This window comes from Gigantopelta aegis, chromosome 3 (assembly GCF_016097555.1).
Source record: "Gigantopelta aegis isolate Gae_Host chromosome 3, Gae_host_genome, whole genome shotgun sequence".
Lineage (NCBI taxonomy): Eukaryota > Metazoa > Mollusca > Gastropoda > Neomphalida > Peltospiridae > Gigantopelta > Gigantopelta aegis.
This window is the reverse complement of record NC_054701.1, coordinates 27,900,544-27,920,853: the sequence shown is the minus strand read 5'-3', so window position 1 is coordinate 27,920,853 and position 20,310 is coordinate 27,900,544. Positions and strand designations below refer to the sequence as shown.

Here is a 20,310-nt window from a genome sequence, read left to right as displayed (position 1 = left end):
AAAAAGGGTGAACAAAAAATCCACTTGATGTTACGAAACCTTTAACTGTGGAACGTGATTTTTGTGGCTTTTAACATGTATGTACCAGCACTCTAGTACACAAGAGTCAGTGGCTGTGTTGCCTAGTTTGAAAAACACTGAAAAGCCCAACTCAAACATCACAGTGGAATAAATGAGTTCAGTGACACATTTGCACCATTCTCTTCTTTCACAATACTTGTCCCAGAAATCATTGTGACTGCCCATCCCCCTTTGCTTTATTTGCAGTCATTAAACAGAAGAGTCCTTGACCTGTGCATAGTATGCAGGAATTTAATATTGTTGCTCTTCATCTAGGATGCTTTTATTGATGATCAAAACCAGAAAAGTTATATTGTTCAAAGTGCATAACCTCTAAAAATGTATCTAGATACATAAACTATTTTGTAAACCCTTATTACTTTGACACAGTTCAGTTAATTTGTAATGCAGCATGTATGTTGAAAGTTGCTTATTCAGTCAAAACTAGACCACGGACTAGAGGGTTTCTGCCAGACGTAAAATGGGTATGGTGCCACACCCAGATTTTTTTTTAAGTTAACCTTTTAACAAAATTAATTACTCTTAAACTTAACCCATTTTCTTTCTATGAGAGGCCCCTCCCTCTTCCCCCCCCCCCCCCCCCCCAAATAACCCCTGTTGATTGTGGTTGCATTCAGTTCCATAGCGCCATACCCAAAAATTTCTTTCTGGCAGAAACTGAGACAGTACTAGTATTCATTATTGGTTGTAAGAGTTCCTTCTCCATTCATGTTCCTCTCTCTCTCTCTCTCTCTCTCTCTCTCTCTCTCTCTCTCTCTCTCTCTCTCTCTCTCTCTCTCTCTTCTCTCTCTCTCTCTCTCTCTCTTCTCTCTCTCTCTCTCTCTCTATATATATATATATATATATATATATATATATATATACACATACATACATACATACATACGTATATGTATGGATTTTGCTGATTCCACCCCACCCCCCACCCCCCTACACACACACACACACACACACACACACACATACATATACACTTGAGGGTTTCTTTTTTTGTTTGGTGGAATATGGTAAACTCAAATTTGTATAAATTCTGAGATATTGTTTACAATGAAATTATGCACTTTTTTGTTTTTACAGTATACCAGTACTTTTTTTACTTTTTATTTTACAATAAATATAGCTACACATTTGTGTCTTTATAAGTTTATATAATGATAAATAGTTGGGAAACAGTATGAATATTGTTGAAAGAGTGCTCTAACACCAAAACGGTTATGCTGATGTTGGTAATACAGACAACAATGGATTCAACACCAGCTGTTGACAGATGTGTATGTGCAAGTGTGTGTAGATCATTACTGGTGTGGCATACTCAGACATGGGATGCATACTGGAATTATATACAGAGTCCTTTCTGAATTTTAATTAACATTTTGACAACTGCAAGTTAATTTCTACAGGCCTGTATGAACTGCAGGGGAAGTATGTTGTGTTTGTGATGGGGTAATAGGTGTGAGTGTTTGTGTGAGTGAGTGTGGTGCCTGGTGTAAAAGGTCTCATGCCGACATTGCTTTATAAAGGACATTACATACCTAGAGTTATCAGTGGAGCTAGGTCACTTACATACACATTTCCTCGGTACAAGTGCATTTGTGTGTATAGTGCTAGAGAACAAGCCATGTAGTTGTGAAACATCGAGCAACTTGCTCGTCAGTGTATATACCCAGTTAAGAAGGGTGTCATAATGATAACGCTCTCATTGCCTGCCTGGTAGTTTTTCCACTGGACACACACGCAGTATGTCATAAGGACCTTGGACTGCCATGGCTGGTGTTACCTGTAGGTTAGAGAATCGGGGTCTTATCTCGTGATCAACTTCTCTGTGTTATCCACTTTGAGATGAGCAGTACTTTAGCTCATTTAGGACCCACCGGTAGACCATGTGGTTACGTATGCCACGGACTTCATTCGGGCCTCTGTCGCCGTACTTGAGAGGAGGTGATTGCAGTCCCCCAGTACTTTTCCTAGTTCATGGTAAGCTGTTATAGACATACTATCCTCTTGTCATAGCCCTAAGGTCAACGACAGTCACTATTCTGTACCGTTATTTTTGTGTCGAACACATTAAGTATAACATATCTTACTATAATTTCACTTCAGATCCATATTTTGTAAATAGAAGAAAAAAATCTTAATTAAAAAATTCTTTAGTCAAGAGTGTTAGTAGTTTTCAAACAACATTTTCAATAGCAAGTTTATGGAAATTTTCCAGCATTCTAAATAGAAAACATCATGCACCCTATTTATTGTTATTGTAAGTAGATGCAAAGTAACGTTGGAATATACTGACATCATACAAATTCAAAATTAGCCATACAGAGTTTCTGCCAGAGGGTAAAACAGGTATGGTGCCATACCTACATTTGTTTTGCAGATTGTTTTAAAAGTTAACTTTTTGACAAAATTAATTACTCTTGTCATTACTGTATGATTTTCTTAACCCTAAGCCTACACTTAACCCATTTTCTTTCGGGGGGGGGGGGGGGGGGGGGGGGGGGAGGACCCCTGTTGACTGTGGTTGCATTCAATTCCATAATGCCATACTCAAAAATTTCTTTCTGGCAGAAACCCTGTCATATTGTTGCAATTGTTCGCAATATTAACATTTGGGGGCGGGATGTTGCCCAGTGGTAAAGCACTTGCTTGATTCACTGTTGGTCTGGGATCGAGCCCTGTCGGTGAACAAATTGGGCTATTTCTCTTTCCAGTCATTATAAGAATGAAATAGTGATTTAAAAAAAAAAATTGTCATATTGCAAACAGCTTGTTTGTTGCATTTGAACATATCAAAAGTTAGGACTAAAGATGATTGTACACACTTGTTGAGGTGCAGAATAAAAATAAAAGATTAATGATATAGATTATTGTCTTTATCCTGTCTGAACGACTGTGGAATTGACTTAGCAAGCCTCCCAGAATTTCCCATTCTTACCCTCACAGGATAAAGCCAATAACTTAGTTCATTAACCTCTTGTTCTCCATCTCACCATTAACCTCTTGTTCTCCATCTCACCATTAACCTCTTGTTCTCCATCTCACCATTAACCTTGTTGTTTGTGGGAAAGTGCTCCATCTCACCATGAAAAAACCTCTTGTTCTCCATCTCAGAATCACCATTAACCTCTTGTTCTCCATCTCACCATTAACCTCTTGTTCTCCATCTCACCATTAACCTCTTGTTCTCCATCTCACCATTAACCTCTTGTTCTCCATCTCACCATTAACCTCTTGTTCTCCATCTCACCATTAACCTCTGGCCTGGACAGACAACCTGAATAGGTTAAGTTTGTCTTGAACCATAACTGGATATTATTTTTGAATATAAACTGAAATGATTCGATCTAAATGAAAGTTGCAGACCGATTAATGACCCACTGAAAATTTGATCTATGGCTTTGCATAGCCAAGGATATAATTAGCCAGGGTGCTCAATGCTATCATTCAACTTGTGCCCCCTTGGTGGATGTATTCTCTTACTGGGTTTTCTCCCATTTTATCAGTATCTCCACTGGTATATCAAAAGCCATGGTATGCCTTGTCCTGTTTGTGGGAAAGTGCTATACAAAAGATCCCTTGCTGCTAATGAAAAAATGTAGCATGTTTCATTTATAATAAAATCTCAGAATTATCAAATGTTTCACACACAGTAGCCGATGATTAACCTTTAGACTACTGGATTAATTTTTAACAAAAGCCACGTTGAGTGGGTACAAGTTTATAATTTTTACTCACAATTATTCACTTAAATGTTTTATAAATACATGAAATAAAGTTTATATATGAATCAGTAAGTATTATTTTCATATTTTTTGTGTGTAATTTTTATTTTTAGATCAGCTAATGGCGATTAAAATTAGGCAAAAAATCGAAAAAGTTGCGTTTACTTGCGGGCATTTGTGGCCAGCTGTCCAGTATTTATGTCCATTATCCCCGATAACAGTGGGTTTTTTACCAGATTTTTTTTTTAAACCCGAACTACGATTCATATTGCAATATTTGGTAATTTTCGTTGTCGGTAAAACAATCAAATTTATTATCAAATTAGCTGTCACAATCAGCTATCAATCCCTGAAAATGACCGCGACGTGCCGCCATTGTTGTCAAGAGAAAATACTTGCCGAAAACCACTTTTTGAACTCAAAATTTCAAGGTATTTTCAATTGAAAAAATCAAAACAAAAGCCACCATTTTGAAAAAAATCTTTTTTCTTTTATTATATTTCCATTTCCGGTGAGTGTCGTTGGCAAAACGGTGGGAAATATGAATTGGGGAATGCACTGTATACAGTGTACAGTATGTCGACTGACGTGACGTCGGGCGAGATATCTCGCCTGCAGTACTCAGAAGGTTAATTAATCAATGTACTCTAGTGGTATCGTTAAACAAAGCAAACTTAAACTTTCAACTAGTGTATCAAGAATTTTTATCATACTGCATATGCACTTTTTTTTAATAGGAAAGTGAATTTAGCAATAGTTCTAAAAGGTTAGAAGTAAAGTTTATTTGTGACATTTGTATTTGTTTTGAATAATTTACACACATGTATCCAAACTTCTGCCAATGTTAAACTTTTTTTTTTTTTTTTACCTTCATATTTTCCTTAGCCTCAAGTGTAGAGGGTAAATTAATACATGTTGTGTATTTGTCTGTATCCAATTGTTGAATATGCACACCATAACTTTTGTAGACAGTGAGTTGTTCAACTCATTCCATAATGGACTAACAAATCCAAAGTAACTCGCCTAAATGGTTTTTGGATTCACAGCTGGTAGGTAGCACGTTTGACTTTATATCCCATTCAGGGTACTGATAATGCTTCACTTGATCAGGGCTTCACTAATTTTGGCACAACAGGGTTACGTGGGTTTTTTCTATTTTGAGGGTGTCCGTTTTGACAAACGCCAAGAACATAGTCACTTCTTTTCTTTCTACAGAACAAACCATAATGTTTGTGTCCTTCCTTATAGCCGCTGAACCCAATTGTAGATCTATGCACGAAATTGCATTGCAAGTTCCGACATGTAATTAAAGCTCAACATTTCAATGGCTTGGGGTTGGGGATTTAGCTCAGTCATAAAGCTATATGTCCATGGGCAATAGTTGTACCAGTCTTGTCAACAAACCACAGCATACATTGACTCCACTGAGTGACCTGCTTAATGTTGTCCTTCACTTACTCACAATAAACTAGATTGTGATTTCTATACTTAGCAACATTTGGTAAATTGCTACTCACCATATAATTTCAGGAGAAGCTGTTTCTTGCTAACCATTGATGTTTCCAACCATAAGCACTATATATATAAAATGCACATGCAGTGGCATAGGAAGGTGCAGAAAGGGGGGGGGGGGGGGGGCACTTTTATATTTACACTTTTACACTATTGTAAAGCAAACATAAAGCAAAATATCTGAAAGGGGGGTGGACACATGCCCCCCTTTCCCCCTGACTTGTTAATAACCAATAGTACCATAATATACAGTGAAACCCTTCTAAACTGGATACCCATTGGAACAAACCAAAAAGAGTCTGGTTATAAGAGGTATCTGGTTTAGAGAGGCTTGTTCTGTACCAATATTTAAAAAGTGACCATGAAAACCTTCTGGATTTGAGGAAATTCTGGTTTACAAGGGGTCCAATTTTGGGAGGTTTCACTGTATAATACTTCATACTTGTTTTGTGATAGCAGCTGGTTTTTTCTCTAATACAAGACCAAATGCCACATTTACCATATTACTGACACCTACATGTGTACTAGCAGCTAATTATGCGATGTTTGTGGGTTGTCTGTGGGGCCTTGGTAGTGTCGTGGTTAAGCCATCGGACATAAGGATGGTAGGTACAGGGTTCACAGCCCGGTACCGGCTCTCACCCAGAGCAAGTTTTAATGACTAACTGGGTAGGTGTAAGGTTACTACACCCTCTTCTTTCTCTCACTAGCCACTAACTATTAACAACTAATCCACTGTCCTGGGCAGACAGCCTAGATAGCTGATGTGTGTGCCCAAGACAGCGTGCTTGAACCTTAATTGGATATAAGCACAAAAATAAGTTGAAATGAAATGTAAGCAAGCAGTCTTTTTCTCTGCCAAAGCATCAACACAAGACTCACCTGTTAAGGACTTGCACCCTGGTGTTAATTTGATTCCAAGATAAATCAAACTGAAGTGAGTGGTTTACGTACTGCTGTCTATGTCTTAAATGGGACAGTAATATGACATATTTTTTGTTCATTTAGTGCAAGTATATAACAATCAGCATGGGCTTGGGTTTCTTTTTTTCTTTCTTTTTTCTGCTTATGACTCATGAATAATGATAAAGCATTTTATGACTGCGAAAACATTGAAATTCCCCATGTAAAGAGTTTTCCATCAGTCGAAACTTGTATTTGGTTTCCATCATTCGGTTGTTGATGTGGCCAAGTTGATAAAATTGTGAGTTGAAAACAAGTTGGACATATTTAGACTTTTATTGTTTTCAGCTTGGCAAATAAGTTGCTGATTCTTATTATCGCTTAATTTTTTAATCCATATTTTATGAAGGCTTATAATTTTTCTTATGTCTCTATGATGTCATTTATAGATCTGTTCTAAGAAGAAGTTTATTTTGTTTGTGGTAAATGTGAAGTACAGACAAATAAATGTTTATATTACCTTGAATAACCACTAAAAATAGTATGGCTAGTACAAGTATCATGTTAAACTCAAATATGCAGCAAATTGAATTCATCAATCTGTATCAATCTTTGCCAGAAAAGTCGAGCGATCACTCAAGCTCCCCTCCTCGCTCACCTGGGAAGTTTACGAGAGTGGTAAATTGATCACCTTGCAGTAAAAAAATTAATTCATTGTATTTGAAACTTAATGTGATTGACTACCTAGCACCATTTCAGGAGAGTGATCTTCACCTTGTCTCGATTTTACTCATGGAAAGGATTGTATCATAGTTAAATCTATATCCAGCTGAACTGAATATACCAAAGTATAATTAAGCCAAAAAAATTAAAATTGGTGATTGTCCCCACCCGTAGCTGAAAAATATGCCCGCCCCTGAATTTATTTTATTTTTTATTTTGTTAAAAACTGTTAAAAATGCGTTGAGATAGCAGCAATTTAACTTTTGTAACCACCGTAATGGGTTAAACCATCACCAGGTCCATCTGGCGGCCAGTGAAGGAACTACAACATCCAGGCGCATGCGCTGTTGGCTGCTACTCCCGCAAACAAAATGGTCTCCAGGGTTTTATAAAGTTTTTTACAGAAAAAATAAAAATAATAAAAGCCTCTTCCCCCCCCCCCCCCATACCCTGATTTGTGTGATCAAAAGGATGATTACCAACTTTTTTTTGTCCTCTTTTTTTGTGTGCCTTATTTGTATCTACTGTGTGCGTGTGTAGGCGTGCATGTGTGTGTGTGTGTGTGTGTGTGTGTGTGTGCAGGCGTGTGTGTGTGTCTTTGTTCCACACAAACTCACTGTATATAATGTAGCACAGATTTTAACTCTAGGTCAAAGACTTTGTGTTTATCTAGTAAACAATTTGGTATACATTTCAACTTTGGCTACTTCCATTACATTCTGTAGCATTGACTTATGAGTTTAAAATGGGGGCACTTTTTTGTCAACACGTTAAAGGGACTGTCCTCAGTTTGCTGCCATTAAAAAATGTTTCTAACGGAGCTTTTGTAACAATTACAACTGCACATTAGATACAATGTGTTGTTTAGAATATCAGTGTCTGTACATTCAGTGTTTTTGGCTGTCCCAGTGTTTATAGTAGCTAAAACTTCAGTTTACTTCCTAATATATATTTTTTCATACATATGAACTTATTGGGAACTAAAATCTAGTATTGGCTTTTAAAAATGTTCACGCAGGGATTATTCCAGAGGGTACTGATGCGTACCCGAAAATTTCAAATATTTATATTTTTTAATGTTAAAAAGTTGTTTAAATGTTCCTGTATGACTTAAAACATAAATTATTACAAAGACACAAAGAGCGTTATATTAGAGTATTCATTGTTGAAATGATTTTTTAAATGACCATAATTTAGGTACTTAAGAGTGTTGGTAGGGTTCGCAGTCAATCGAAAGCGTACCCTAGATTAAATTTCTGGCAGAAACCCTAACCAGCGATTAGAAACACCTTGTATATACAGACACTGATGTTTTAAACAAGAATATGCATTTCATCTGTAATTTTAGTGATTAAATATGCTCTGTTGGTTGAAATCATGTTACCAGACAGTCTCTCTAATGTTCTTGTTTAGAAGGTTGTACGTGCAGACACTGTCGCCCTTTGCAACCTTTTCTTTTTTCCTCTGTTATCCCTGCTAGTTTGAAATTCATACATGCTGAACAGAATTTTTAAAATAACAAACCATTCTTTGCTTTGAAAGCTTATGTAATTTAACTCATATTATTAACAGCCTTTTACTTGCATGGTGAAAACTTAGTTCAGTTGTATCTGCAAGTTCTGGCAGAATTGCTTATTTCATGCCATAATATTTGTCACATGATGTGAAACGGTAAACCAAGAACAGTAGTCGTTTAATTATTATTCTTTTAGAAATTTGTCATTTTGTGTGAGATATCAGTCTTTATATTAAAAACAATGGAAGTGGTCTTTTGGGATGGATTTTTTTTTGTAATATTGGGGGTGGGTTTGTTTTTTTAATTTCAGACGGGTTTTTTTATCCCAAATTAAATTTATGCTGAAATATATTTTTGTTCATGAATATGTATTAAATAAAATAATTGGTATTCATCACCTAATATTTGTCTTGTGTATTATTTAGACGAGCCAATGTGTAATTGTTAGTTAATTAACATCAACAATCCTGGTAGCTCATCTGTTGCTGATGTATTAATTTGAAAACCTTTTTGTTAATTCTGTAGCTTAAAAGATGTACATCTATAATTACAGTTGTGAATATGCCTTGTTTATTGGTCAGACTTGATTGATGTATTAAATGTAATTTGCCTGCTGTGAATTGATAGAATTCTATAAAAGGAATATTCTATCTCATTTGGATCCAGTATACTGTATCTTCAACAATTTCTTGGGGATTGATTTTTTTTTTTTTTTTTTTTTTTTTTTTTAAACCCACATTTTAATAGAATAATGGGACAGACTATAGGTTTATGTTTTAACAAATTAAAAATTAAAAAAAATTAGTAAAACCCAGTGAACATTCATTTCAGTATATTATATATTTTTTTTAATCAAATCAAATTAAATTTTTAGTTTTTTTTATTATTATTATTAAACTAAATTATTATTAAAACTTTTTTTAATATATATATATTTCAAATTATTTTTACACTAAGCTAATTACTTTAATTAGGTTGAATTATTATTCTCTTGTTTTCTAGGTTATATTCAGATTCAGCTTATTGCTCATTTCATATTTATAGTATTAGTTTTGTACTGTACTATATTTATACCTATGACTTAAGATCCGTGTTTGTGACCTTTAGTACATCTTTCAAATTGAGTCCTTGTAGATACAGGTACAGTACATGTATTAACTCATGAATATGGTCACATGATTAGTACAGCGACACACGGCACCTCCTATCCAGACACACACACTAACCATCACATGGTGTGATAAATCTATGAGTAAAGCTATTTCCAAACTTAGCTTGTGGCTGGGTAATCAGCAGCCTGGCTGGTGCATCGTGGACCAATCAACAGCCAGATTTCTCATGTGCTCAACATGTCAGTCCAGTGTTAGTTCTGTGGTAGTTGACTGTACATTGATTCATCGATTGAGATATCTACAGGGAATATACGCCTGGATAGGCCTGCCGAAATACACCTCTGGTCAAAACCTCCACCAGTTCAGTGGTGAACCGCTCCAAGCAGGCAGTTTTATTCAAGCACACCGAGTGATTATAAGGTAGGAAAAACGAGAAATCTGAAAGGGCAAACAGTTCACTGGACCCCACACTCTCTTCTTGATAGGTCATTGTACATGTAAGTGCTTGTTGCCGGCTCTGCACTGAATTGTTAATCAGATTTACACACAGTTGCGGAATGTGTGCTCCATCATAGTATGTTCGATAATGATGTGTTGTTTTTATTATGCTGTGCCATGTACATCCTTTGTTGGCTGAGGCATGTCTCCCATTGTGAAATATGGCAGCCTTGTGTTACACTCAAGTATTTGTCTGGAAAATGCTGTTTATGGTTGACCAGTGTGGATGAAATAGGTCAGAGAGGATGCACACCAGGCAACTAATTTCACTCAACATAGGTGTACCAGCATTTAATTATTTCCATTGTATTGTTGACCTTTGCTCACTGTCTAAAATGTCTAAGGATTGTGGGTTGGGAGAGAGGTTACAGCCCTATATATAGATTATGTGTGTCATGCCAGCTATGCCGGCACATTCCATAAGATCTGACTGAGAAAGTGATACAGATACTGCAGCAGGCTGTGCCTCCAGTCATGTGGTGTTGGTTTTAGCCATAAAGTGTTTGCCTTGTAGCCCTCTCATGCCTCACTGAACATGCCTTTTGTTTGCTGCCATTAGGATGCAGATGTTGTTCCCATTAGACTGTGTGACAAACAGGATTCAGATATCTCTGTTGGAGTTGCAGTGGTAGGTGAAGGTCTGTGTAATTCATCCCTCTGGAACGAAGAAAACACACCACTGGAATGATACCTTATTCTCAAATAGGCCACTATGTTGGGATGTTTTGCTGAACTGATGGCAATAATGTACAATTAACACTTTTTGTTTATTGAAAAATAGGGACATAAAAAAAATAAAAATAAAAATTTCCCAAGAAAACACTCATATTAGGGAAGAGTGTTAGTTTCAGACTTGTAAACAAAAGTGTTGGTTGAAATATTCCTGACAAAATTAATTTATTTATATATATATATATATATATATATATATATATATATATATATATATACATACAGAGGTTATTACCAGAGTGTTTTTCGGTATCGTCAATATCATATATTAGGAATAAATTGTATTATGCTCACATAATACATTATTTTTATTCCTAATATATGATATTGATGATACCGAAATACACAAGGGTAAATAATCTCTTTATCATATAAGCTCAAGCTTAATACGTGTTTTTGTAAACTGTACATGCAACTTTAATTCCAGTCCGCCATTACTGGATATTCAAATGACGTAAGAATATGTGGCGCGGTGTATTTTTGAATGGAAATGACGTCAAACTCAAATGACGTCATTTTTGATGTCCTTACATCAAAATAAAGTTATGCCAAACGTTTTTTGTTTTCTGAACGCTGGACAGCTTTCAGTGTCAAATTGCCATTGAAATGTTTTTATTTGATGACTATGAATGCATATACGTCAATCATGGAGTGTCACCCAAGTACGTTTTCTTAAATGTCAATAAACCTAGTGCCGAGACCTCGACTAATTTACATCTAATATGCAAAGTTATCAAATTCTTAAAGTATGTGATCTGAAAAATATCACATACTTTGATTGCACTGAAAATGTAAGATATTATATGATAAATATATATATATATAATACATTTAATCACAAAAAAGAGTATTGTTTGTATGCTTATGAAAATGTTAATATTTGTGAACAGCCTCTTGGATGGGCTATAACTGTGTCAGGCTTAAGATTCTAATTATTTTGTCTTGACAGAAGACACCTACATGTGCATGTAACTTGAGTTGTGTGCTAAATTTCTCTCAAGGGTTTTTTGCATTAACAGCAGTGAATATATGTTATAATGTGTCCTTTAAATGTGGATTAAAGTGTGTTTTTTTTAATATTTAAAAATGGCTAGATGCAAACCATATCAGAGTATAAGAAAAAAAAATCTGTATCACTACTTTTTCCTTCATGTCAGTTTTGTTGACATTTGTCATTGAGATTAATTAATGGCTGTGTCAACAAAAGTAAGATGTACATACATCACAGTACTGCTACTGTTGAACTTGATACAGAAAGCAGAATTAAGGCAATTAATGCCCTTTGTCAGAGGTCCCCAATATGTCTATAATTTGGACAGTGAATAATAAGCTTTCAGGGTTTTCTCCCCAGCCCCAAAGTGGTTGATGAATCCTTTGGGATCAGTATGTGGCATGTTGATTGATATGAGTAGAGTAGAGCCTGGGGTCTTTTTGCTCCACCTCACACACACAATAGTGCACCTGCATTGTTCTGTACTGTACTTCGTGCACACCAGTGGTCTTTGTACTCTTACTATTCTCACCACATTGTTTTGGTAAGATTAGATCATTTTTAAAACTGTTTAGATTGGATTAAACAACCTTTGTAGGACATTTAAGCCTCCCTCCCCCCCCCCCCCCCCATAGTGTGCTCTTAAAAAAATTATCCATTTATAAAGATAATTATATTAATCATCAGTTACCAGGGCACTAATTTGGACACAGCATGCATTTTTGTTTGTTCTGATCACAGAAGGGTATATTTAGCACAGACATTTCACTGACAGCGGGTTGAGGGTGTAGATGAGGACAAACAGACCCCTATTTGCCACGGGTAGTAGACATTTTAGAAACATGTTTCATATTTTTGAAAGTTTATTAATGGTTAATACTTAGTGGTTTGAGCTGAATTGGTATAGTAGCCTGGATGTCATTGCTAAATTTCAATATGCATGTTTTGGACAGTGTTCATCACCGTGACTTCGGTGTGATTTAAAGTCCTGATTTTATGACATGGATTTAGCATAATCTGGCATAACTTAAATTCCAGCTGCATTGTTTTCTTGACCCAGATTTATATTAACTACATCCATGTCACTCAAAGGAAGAAGTAACATGCTTTCCAAGTGCACTCAAGCATGTCCATAAATTCCACCCAAACAGCCCTACAAAATAACGGCTGATGGTAATGGGAAACCTATATATGGAGAGACCAAAGTTTTTAACCATGGTCTGCTTTAAACAGGTGGTTCTTTACAGGAGTTTGACTAGTTGTTATGAGGTTCACCTTTTTTTTTTCTTTTTTTTTACATGCAGTGGTATTCATAAACAAAGTCCTGGCACCTATATTGCTTTGAATGTTAGTTACAGTGCTTGAAAGGTGTTATTGTAACAACCATGTGAACCAAATAATCGGGCATGTGAAATTTTGTACTGGAATGTTGAGTACTAAACTGCAGATTAAAAAGTGCATTTTTGTACATTTTAAAATTTTAAGTTGGGGGAGGGGGGGGGGGATGTAGTTGACATTTTTAATACTTAATATTCACTTGGAATTTAAGTCCAATTAGTCCATCGTTAAAAACGTTTTGTTTGTGGTAGTCAGTCAACGGGTGGAAACTAATATTTTGTTTATTTTTGTTATTGTTATTATTTAATTATTTAATTTGTTATAATTAAAGCGGCATGAAGCAGGTCTTGCTTACACATCTATGAAATTATTTGTATATAAAACTATTCCAGACCTTCAGAACCTGACACAACAGTTGTGTCAAATTGCTATTCATTGAGGAACTCTAGAATAGGTTCATTAGACACTGAACACCTCAACAGAAGTATATACATGTATTATATATACATGTATATAAAAAAAAATCTGAAATGTAAAAACATTTGATAAAGAAATGCTGAAAACTAGCCACGTGGCTTGGTTATATATTCTGCAGTACAGCTATTTCCATGGAATATGTGAAGTACCATATGGTGACCATCATGAATGTACTTGTATGTAGTCCATAACCTGTGAAAATAACTTTTTTCACTTTGCAACTTGTACAGTCATATAATTAATATTTGTGCAAGACATGGTTCTGTTGAAAGACCATGCTTATTAAATATGTTTTTAAAAATATTAAAATTATTACACACACACACTCCCCAAAAAAAAAAAAAAGAGAAAAGAAATCCTACTTTTATCTTGTATACATTCGTTGTACAGAACTAGTTTCTGTTGATTTAAAGATGCGGCTTAGGCTCGGTTTAGTCAAATGCAGCGTAGCACAGTAGGTTGGCCCTAACAAAATTAGACTGTTGTGCTAAAGTAGTCACTGTATGGTCCTGGGCCTCGTTCCATGAAGCGATCTTAGTGATAAGATCACCTAAAGTGCACTGCACAACTACTTGATGCACTAAAGGTGATCCTAGTGCTACGCCCACTTCGTGGAATGAGGCCCTGGGACCTAATTCACAAAGCTCTCTTGGGCTCTGCTAGACAACAAAGCATCCTCTTTGCAAGTCTTTTAGCATTGCACTGCGAGATCGCAAAGTTCCGAGAGTTTAGTGAATTAGGCCCCTGGTGTCTAAATTTGTCTGCCTGTTATCCATGATCTAGATCATTTTGGAGTTACAAAATGTTATTATTTTAATTTGACTACATGTGCCATTTATGATTATTGTATATTTTCCCATTGTGTATAACCACAGTTGATTATAGTGAGCATTAACAAATATCAGTTGATGCAAATTCAGACTATTTATTCCCTAATTAGATTTGTTCCTTATTGGTAATGGGATGAAACAACATTATTTGATATAATTCTTGATTGTACATGGTTATGAAAGTAATGGTGCAGGTTTTGTTAGTATCTAGTGAATGGGAAGTAGCTGACTTAAGTGATACGAGTTGCAGGATCAGTTCCCAGTGGTGGAACCATTGGGCTGTTACTTACATTCCATGAACCAAGCAGTGCCATATTAAAGATCATGGTGTATGGTGTGTTTATGTTGAGAAAACTGCACTTGCTGCTAATTAATTGTAAGAAGTCATGGTGGCTTAAATACATGTCAGCAGCAAGTTTTCCTCCTTACTTTTCCAATAACAGTAATTTTATATCACAGGTGTTAATAAATGTTCTTTTGTGGGGGTTTTCTTTTATTTTGTAACCTATAACTGATGTTGTTTGATTGAATTTTTTCAGATGACAGTGATGAACACCTCTCAGAACGGAGCCGTAAATCGCTAGGTGATGACATTAATGGCAACAGACTAGACCCCTCCACTCCTGCCTACTATAGGCAAATGAGAGATTTATCCAAAACGGAGGGTAGTTTACATTGCAAGCAAGGAAATGGAACATACAACCAGAGTAAGCAAATCGACACCTCAGGACACGGGCAGTCAGACAGGGACTTGGACAACTCGTCTAGTAATTTGGATAGTAAAAAGAAACGCAGGCGAAAATCTGAAGAACCGGTGAATTTATCCGAGAACGTTCCCAATTATGTTGGAAATAAGCTTGGACTTGACGAGCTTCTGCAGTTTATCGGAACAGGCGAAAAAGGCGAAAAACAAATCAAGAAGAAATTGAATCGTAAGAACACTCCTGAATCATCCGTAGCAAAACCCGACAAGCTAAACAAAAAAAATAAAGACAAAAAAGATAAAATAAAATCATTTGATAGTGCAGACGACGTATCACTAGTTGGTGAACAGTCTGTTGGCAGCAGTTGCAGTGCAAGCATCTGTGAGGATATGGGTAATTCTAGTGAGAAACCTTCAACTAATACCAATGAAAAGAATAACCCAGATGAAGACAATTCAACAAAAGAGGATAACAAAGTTTTGAAAAGTGTCGATGGAAAAGCATTGAAATCAGAAACCATTGCAGCCGAAGACAAAAATAACAAAGTAAACAACCAGATTGACAAAGTCGTTGCTTCCAAGTGTATATATCCTACTAAAAAGGAAGCAGAAACAAAAGACAAAAACAAACCAAAACTAGTGAAGGAAAAACCTTCAGACATTCAAGATGTTAATAAAAAGGTGGTAAAAGCAGAAGACAGTGTTGATAACAAGAAGTCAAGTAAACAGAAAGTGAAGGCAGAATTGCAAGTGAAAAACAACAAAAAGGTTGAAAACATGGTTATCGAGAATGGACCTAGTCAAGTCGTTACTGACAGGAGTAACAGAGATCTCAGCACTTCTCCAAATTCTTCCAGTTTTATTTTCACAGACATTGATCCGCCACCGCCGGTTGAAGCCGAGTTCACTGTGGTCGGCAAAACCAAGAAGAAAAAACGTCCTCCAGGAGAATATCCCAAACATAAAAACAATATTAAAGAATTTCGTCCCACCCAGCCACGCTCAGCTACACCACCACCTCCCAGCAAAGAAAAAAGTCACGATCTCAGTCCATCGGCCTTCCCTGTTCTTGCCAATGTTAATAAATGTGGTTCCGGCAGGAGGAATTCTTCGGGAGATGTGCCCATTGATTCGGGGTCAGTTCGGTCCTGGGATGATAGTGATATAGAGTCTGTGAAGTCGCTGCCAGCTGCTCAGGGTGGTCGGCTGGCTGATGTTGCGTCCTCTAGGTTTCCAGTGTCCTATGCAAAAATGGTTTCTGCCCCCAAACCACCAAATTCGCCCAACTCATCAATTCCGCTAAGTCCTGGAAGCTGCGATGATGATTTGTCCAGCCCCAAGACGACAATTTGGAAGGGTAGTTTACACGAACGAAGACATTCAATTGGCTCAAGTCCTGAGGATACCAAACCTGATACTAGTCCAAAGTTTAATCAGAGAACTCGTCAGAAAAGTGGAAGTCAGGATATTCTTAAGATGGAAAAAATGGAAGCATTACAGATGGAAGTGAAAGTCTCTGATATTTCTAGTGAAACATTAAATGATGAGAAGGGTTGTGATAGAAATTTGAAAAGCTGTGCTGATGTCCGATGTCTTGGGCACAAACCATCGCCCACAGATGTAGTTATTAACTCTTCCGAAGGGAAAGTGTCCACACATGGCAGTAATGCCAGAATTCCTACAATTACATTTACAAGTGGTTCCAGCATACCAGAACTTGTTCTGAAGGGCGACAAGTTGGAGGGCACCAAAAAATTGTTAAAGTCCATTGTGTCAAATACCAATGAAACCTCACGATCTCACACCATTGGTGGCAAAAATGTATCTTCTAGCATTGTCATTGATAGTAGTTGTATTGGTAAGACTACTGTCAGTAATAATGTAAACAAAGACCTCAGTAACAAGCCAACAAATGTGATCAACAACGGCCGAAAACCTAAGTCTTCAGTTGTGTTCCTCGATAAGCGCTTCATAGAGACTCCTCAAAATCTCGACATAACATTTGGATTCGACTCCAATTTAGATATCGACAACAAGGGTGTGCTGGAGTCGGACAAAGCCGTCACCGTGTCGAGTGATGCCGACTCTGCCCCGCCAGCGTGCCCCGTCGTGGTCAGTGTTACCACGGTGACCCACGACAAGACGATGAGCGATGCTAATCAAAGTATTCATTCTTCTTCAAGTGTTTCCATTGGTTGTGTTAGAAATTGCAAGCTTACCGCTAACTTGGACAAACCGGGTGACGGTCCCAGCGATGTAGTCCAAAGTGGGGGGCTGGTGGACGGGCAGCCGTCAAATAGTTCCAATATTACGCCAGGGAAAGTGTCAAAATCACACATTGCAGGACTGAACGGTGTCGTTCAGTCTCATTCTCAGGGTTATAGAAATAAGCCAACTTCTGATGCATTAAGGACCGACAATATTACTTCTGAAAAGATGGACAGTGTTTCCCCTAATCATGATACAGCCGTTTTAGTTTTCTATGGAGATGGAATTGTAGCCAAAATTGGAGATGGCCAAATTTGTTTGGACAGTAATGTGAAAAGCAAGCAGATAAAGTTTGTTCCAGATAATAACATTACTGCCAACAAATTTAATTCTGCAGAGGCCATAGCATTTTTGAAAAAAGGTAATAATTTAACTTTTATCATATTTCATTATTGTTGCATCATGTTTTCTGTTTTAACTTTAAAAAAAAATTGTGCACTAAGTGTGCAGGATAGCATAAGTTATTGTACATATGTACTTATAAGTTATATGTACCAGGCATTGAATTGAGGAATTTGTGTTGAGTTTTTAATAGAATTAGTCCAGAATTAATAAATGATGTTACCTAGAAAGAAGATATTTTAGGACCATCTCATAATCTTATGGTGCCAACCCAGAATGTAACTTGTAAGATCTATAGAAACATGGAATCAAGCTATGCTGTAAAATATGTTGTAATATTGAGCCTTAAAATATTAACTGACCTAAAATGAAAGTTTCAATGATAAAATCATGTCTACATACTTGTAAATGTAGATTTTGTTGATGGTAAGATTTTGTGCTATCTTCAGTCTCGGTTTTAATTTTGGTTTCTTTGACATGCTTCCTTAACAATAATTATTATGAACTACACAGTCTTGGTAATGATTTTATTTCTTAAAGCTATATGTCCATGGCATGTATGCAATGAAACTATTCTATTAAATATTGTGTTATGGGGGAACATTATGAGGAATAATGTTTGCTGAACACAGGAAGGCATTATTTATACTTGTAGTCCACGTCATTCTAAAATCATGGGTACTATATTTACCTGTATGTGCAACAATACCATTGCATTCTTTATAGCTGTATGGTCTATAGTCCGTCCCATCATTCTATAAAACTGGGTTTTTAAAAAAATAATTTCAGTTTGGTTTGATGTAAAAAAAAAAGTGCAAGTGTTTTGGAAATAACAGAAAAGTGCTATTTTTGTGTGCAATTTAGAAATCATTCGGCTGAGAAATAAATAACTTATAGTAAATTTCATAGTATGAAAAAAGGCATTCCCTGTGTTACGGACTATAGTCTCACTGAACCTAGTTACAACTTGATGACATTTGATTATAAAAAAACCGTATCTTCATGTACATCACCATACAGAGCTATTGTTGCACGTGGGTGTTCATGTGAGATAGAATGCTAGCCAGAGGTGCATTGGCTTATATTGTTTACAAGTACAGCTGTACCCATGACTCAACACATGAAATGTTCATGGTCTCAAAGTCCTGTCTATTGGATGGTGCATTAATTTTAAAATTTGAATTCTTGTACTCTGCTTTAAGATGAAAATTTTGGAAAGTAAAAAGCTGCTTGTGAAATTGCTTATCAGAAAGCATACAGTGTATTTTGAGTGGCAGTTGTCTCTTAATGCCTGTCAAGTTTCAAGACTTGCAAGGGTCATGTCTGTAATATTGGATAGCACTGAAATTTACACTCATTATTGTCATTGTACAGTGTTAAATTGATTGCATTTGCTGTGCACTACCCTGGGTTATTCTGTGATTTTAGATATTCATTATAATCTTACTTTGTGTAAATTTGGAATACAAGTCTCTATCTTAAAACTTGTTTCAATCAGTCATTGATATATCAGAAGATTTGGTATGTGCTGTCCTTTCTGTGGGCATGGTACTGCTAATTCAAATGAGTTGGGTGTATATATAAACAGTACAGCATTGGATGGGTTTGGGCGTCTGTCAGTTTGAAGACCTCATTTTGCAAATATGATTGATACAACAGATCTACTGGTTGCCATTGTGTAAACAAACATTCCTTTCCTTGACACTTTCACATCTACATGTGGTTTACTATATTTCACAATTTGCCTCAACTATTTTTAATTTAACTGCTTTCATAGCCTTGTGATCCAGCTTGGCGGAGTATGTAAGAAATTAAGATAAAGGCGTAGTCTGATGGCATTTGATAAAAATGTCTGCCGTAATCAATAAGCATTGATCCATATGTGCAGAGTAATTTACTTTTCAGTCAAGGCCAGTCTGCAGAAGGGTGGGGGGGGGGGGGGGGGGGAACATTGATATAATCTTGTGTGGAGTTATCTACCTTTGAGCTGGTTTTCTTTATAGCATGAATTATTTTGTTTAGAAATATATTTCCGAAATAATCACACGTATGCTGTATGTACAGGATCTTTCTAGTATTTAATGTCATCACAGTTAGCTGTTATGCTGCAAGGAGTAAGAATCTTGATCTGTTTAAATAAATTATTTTTTATTCTTGTTTTTCAGAATGGGACAATATTATTGAGTTAAAAGAGAAATGTGAGTACTACAAAATTATATCTTGAGCATTTAAACAAAATTGTTTGAGTGTTGGCAGAGACATTTCTTATGACATAGTCATTCAGACTAATTTAAAAGCCTGATCTATCTGTGTAAATAAGCAAGACTACAATGTAATGATGTATGTAATATTTAACAAGGGTTACTAAAAGACTACTACTGTTTTATCCGGCCTATGTAATTGTAGGCCATCTAATTGTAGATCAGTGTTTTCAGTGATCACTTGTTGGGACTTGCTGGCTTATTTTCTTTCCACCAGTATTCAGGGAGTAATATGTTAAAAGACCCAGGTGCGTGCTGTCTTGCCTGTGGAAAATGACATGTAAAAGTCCTTGCTACTGGTACA

At 36.3% G+C, this 20,310-nt stretch overlaps 1 protein-coding gene across 4 annotated transcripts in view; it reads left to right on the top strand.

Moving 5' to 3' along the window:
• Positions 1 to 20,310, top strand: part of LOC121367821 — an 83,795-nt gene that overhangs the window by 54,122 nt on the left and 9,363 nt on the right. For all 4 annotated transcript variants that reach the window (XM_041492205.1, XM_041492207.1, XM_041492206.1 and 1 more), the window contains 2 exons: positions 14,972 to 17,764; positions 19,911 to 19,943. In XM_041492205.1, coding sequence (XP_041348139.1) covers positions 14,972 to 17,764; positions 19,911 to 19,943 — 2,826 coding nt within the window. The remainder of the gene's footprint in view (positions 1 to 14,971; positions 17,765 to 19,910; positions 19,944 to 20,310) is intronic.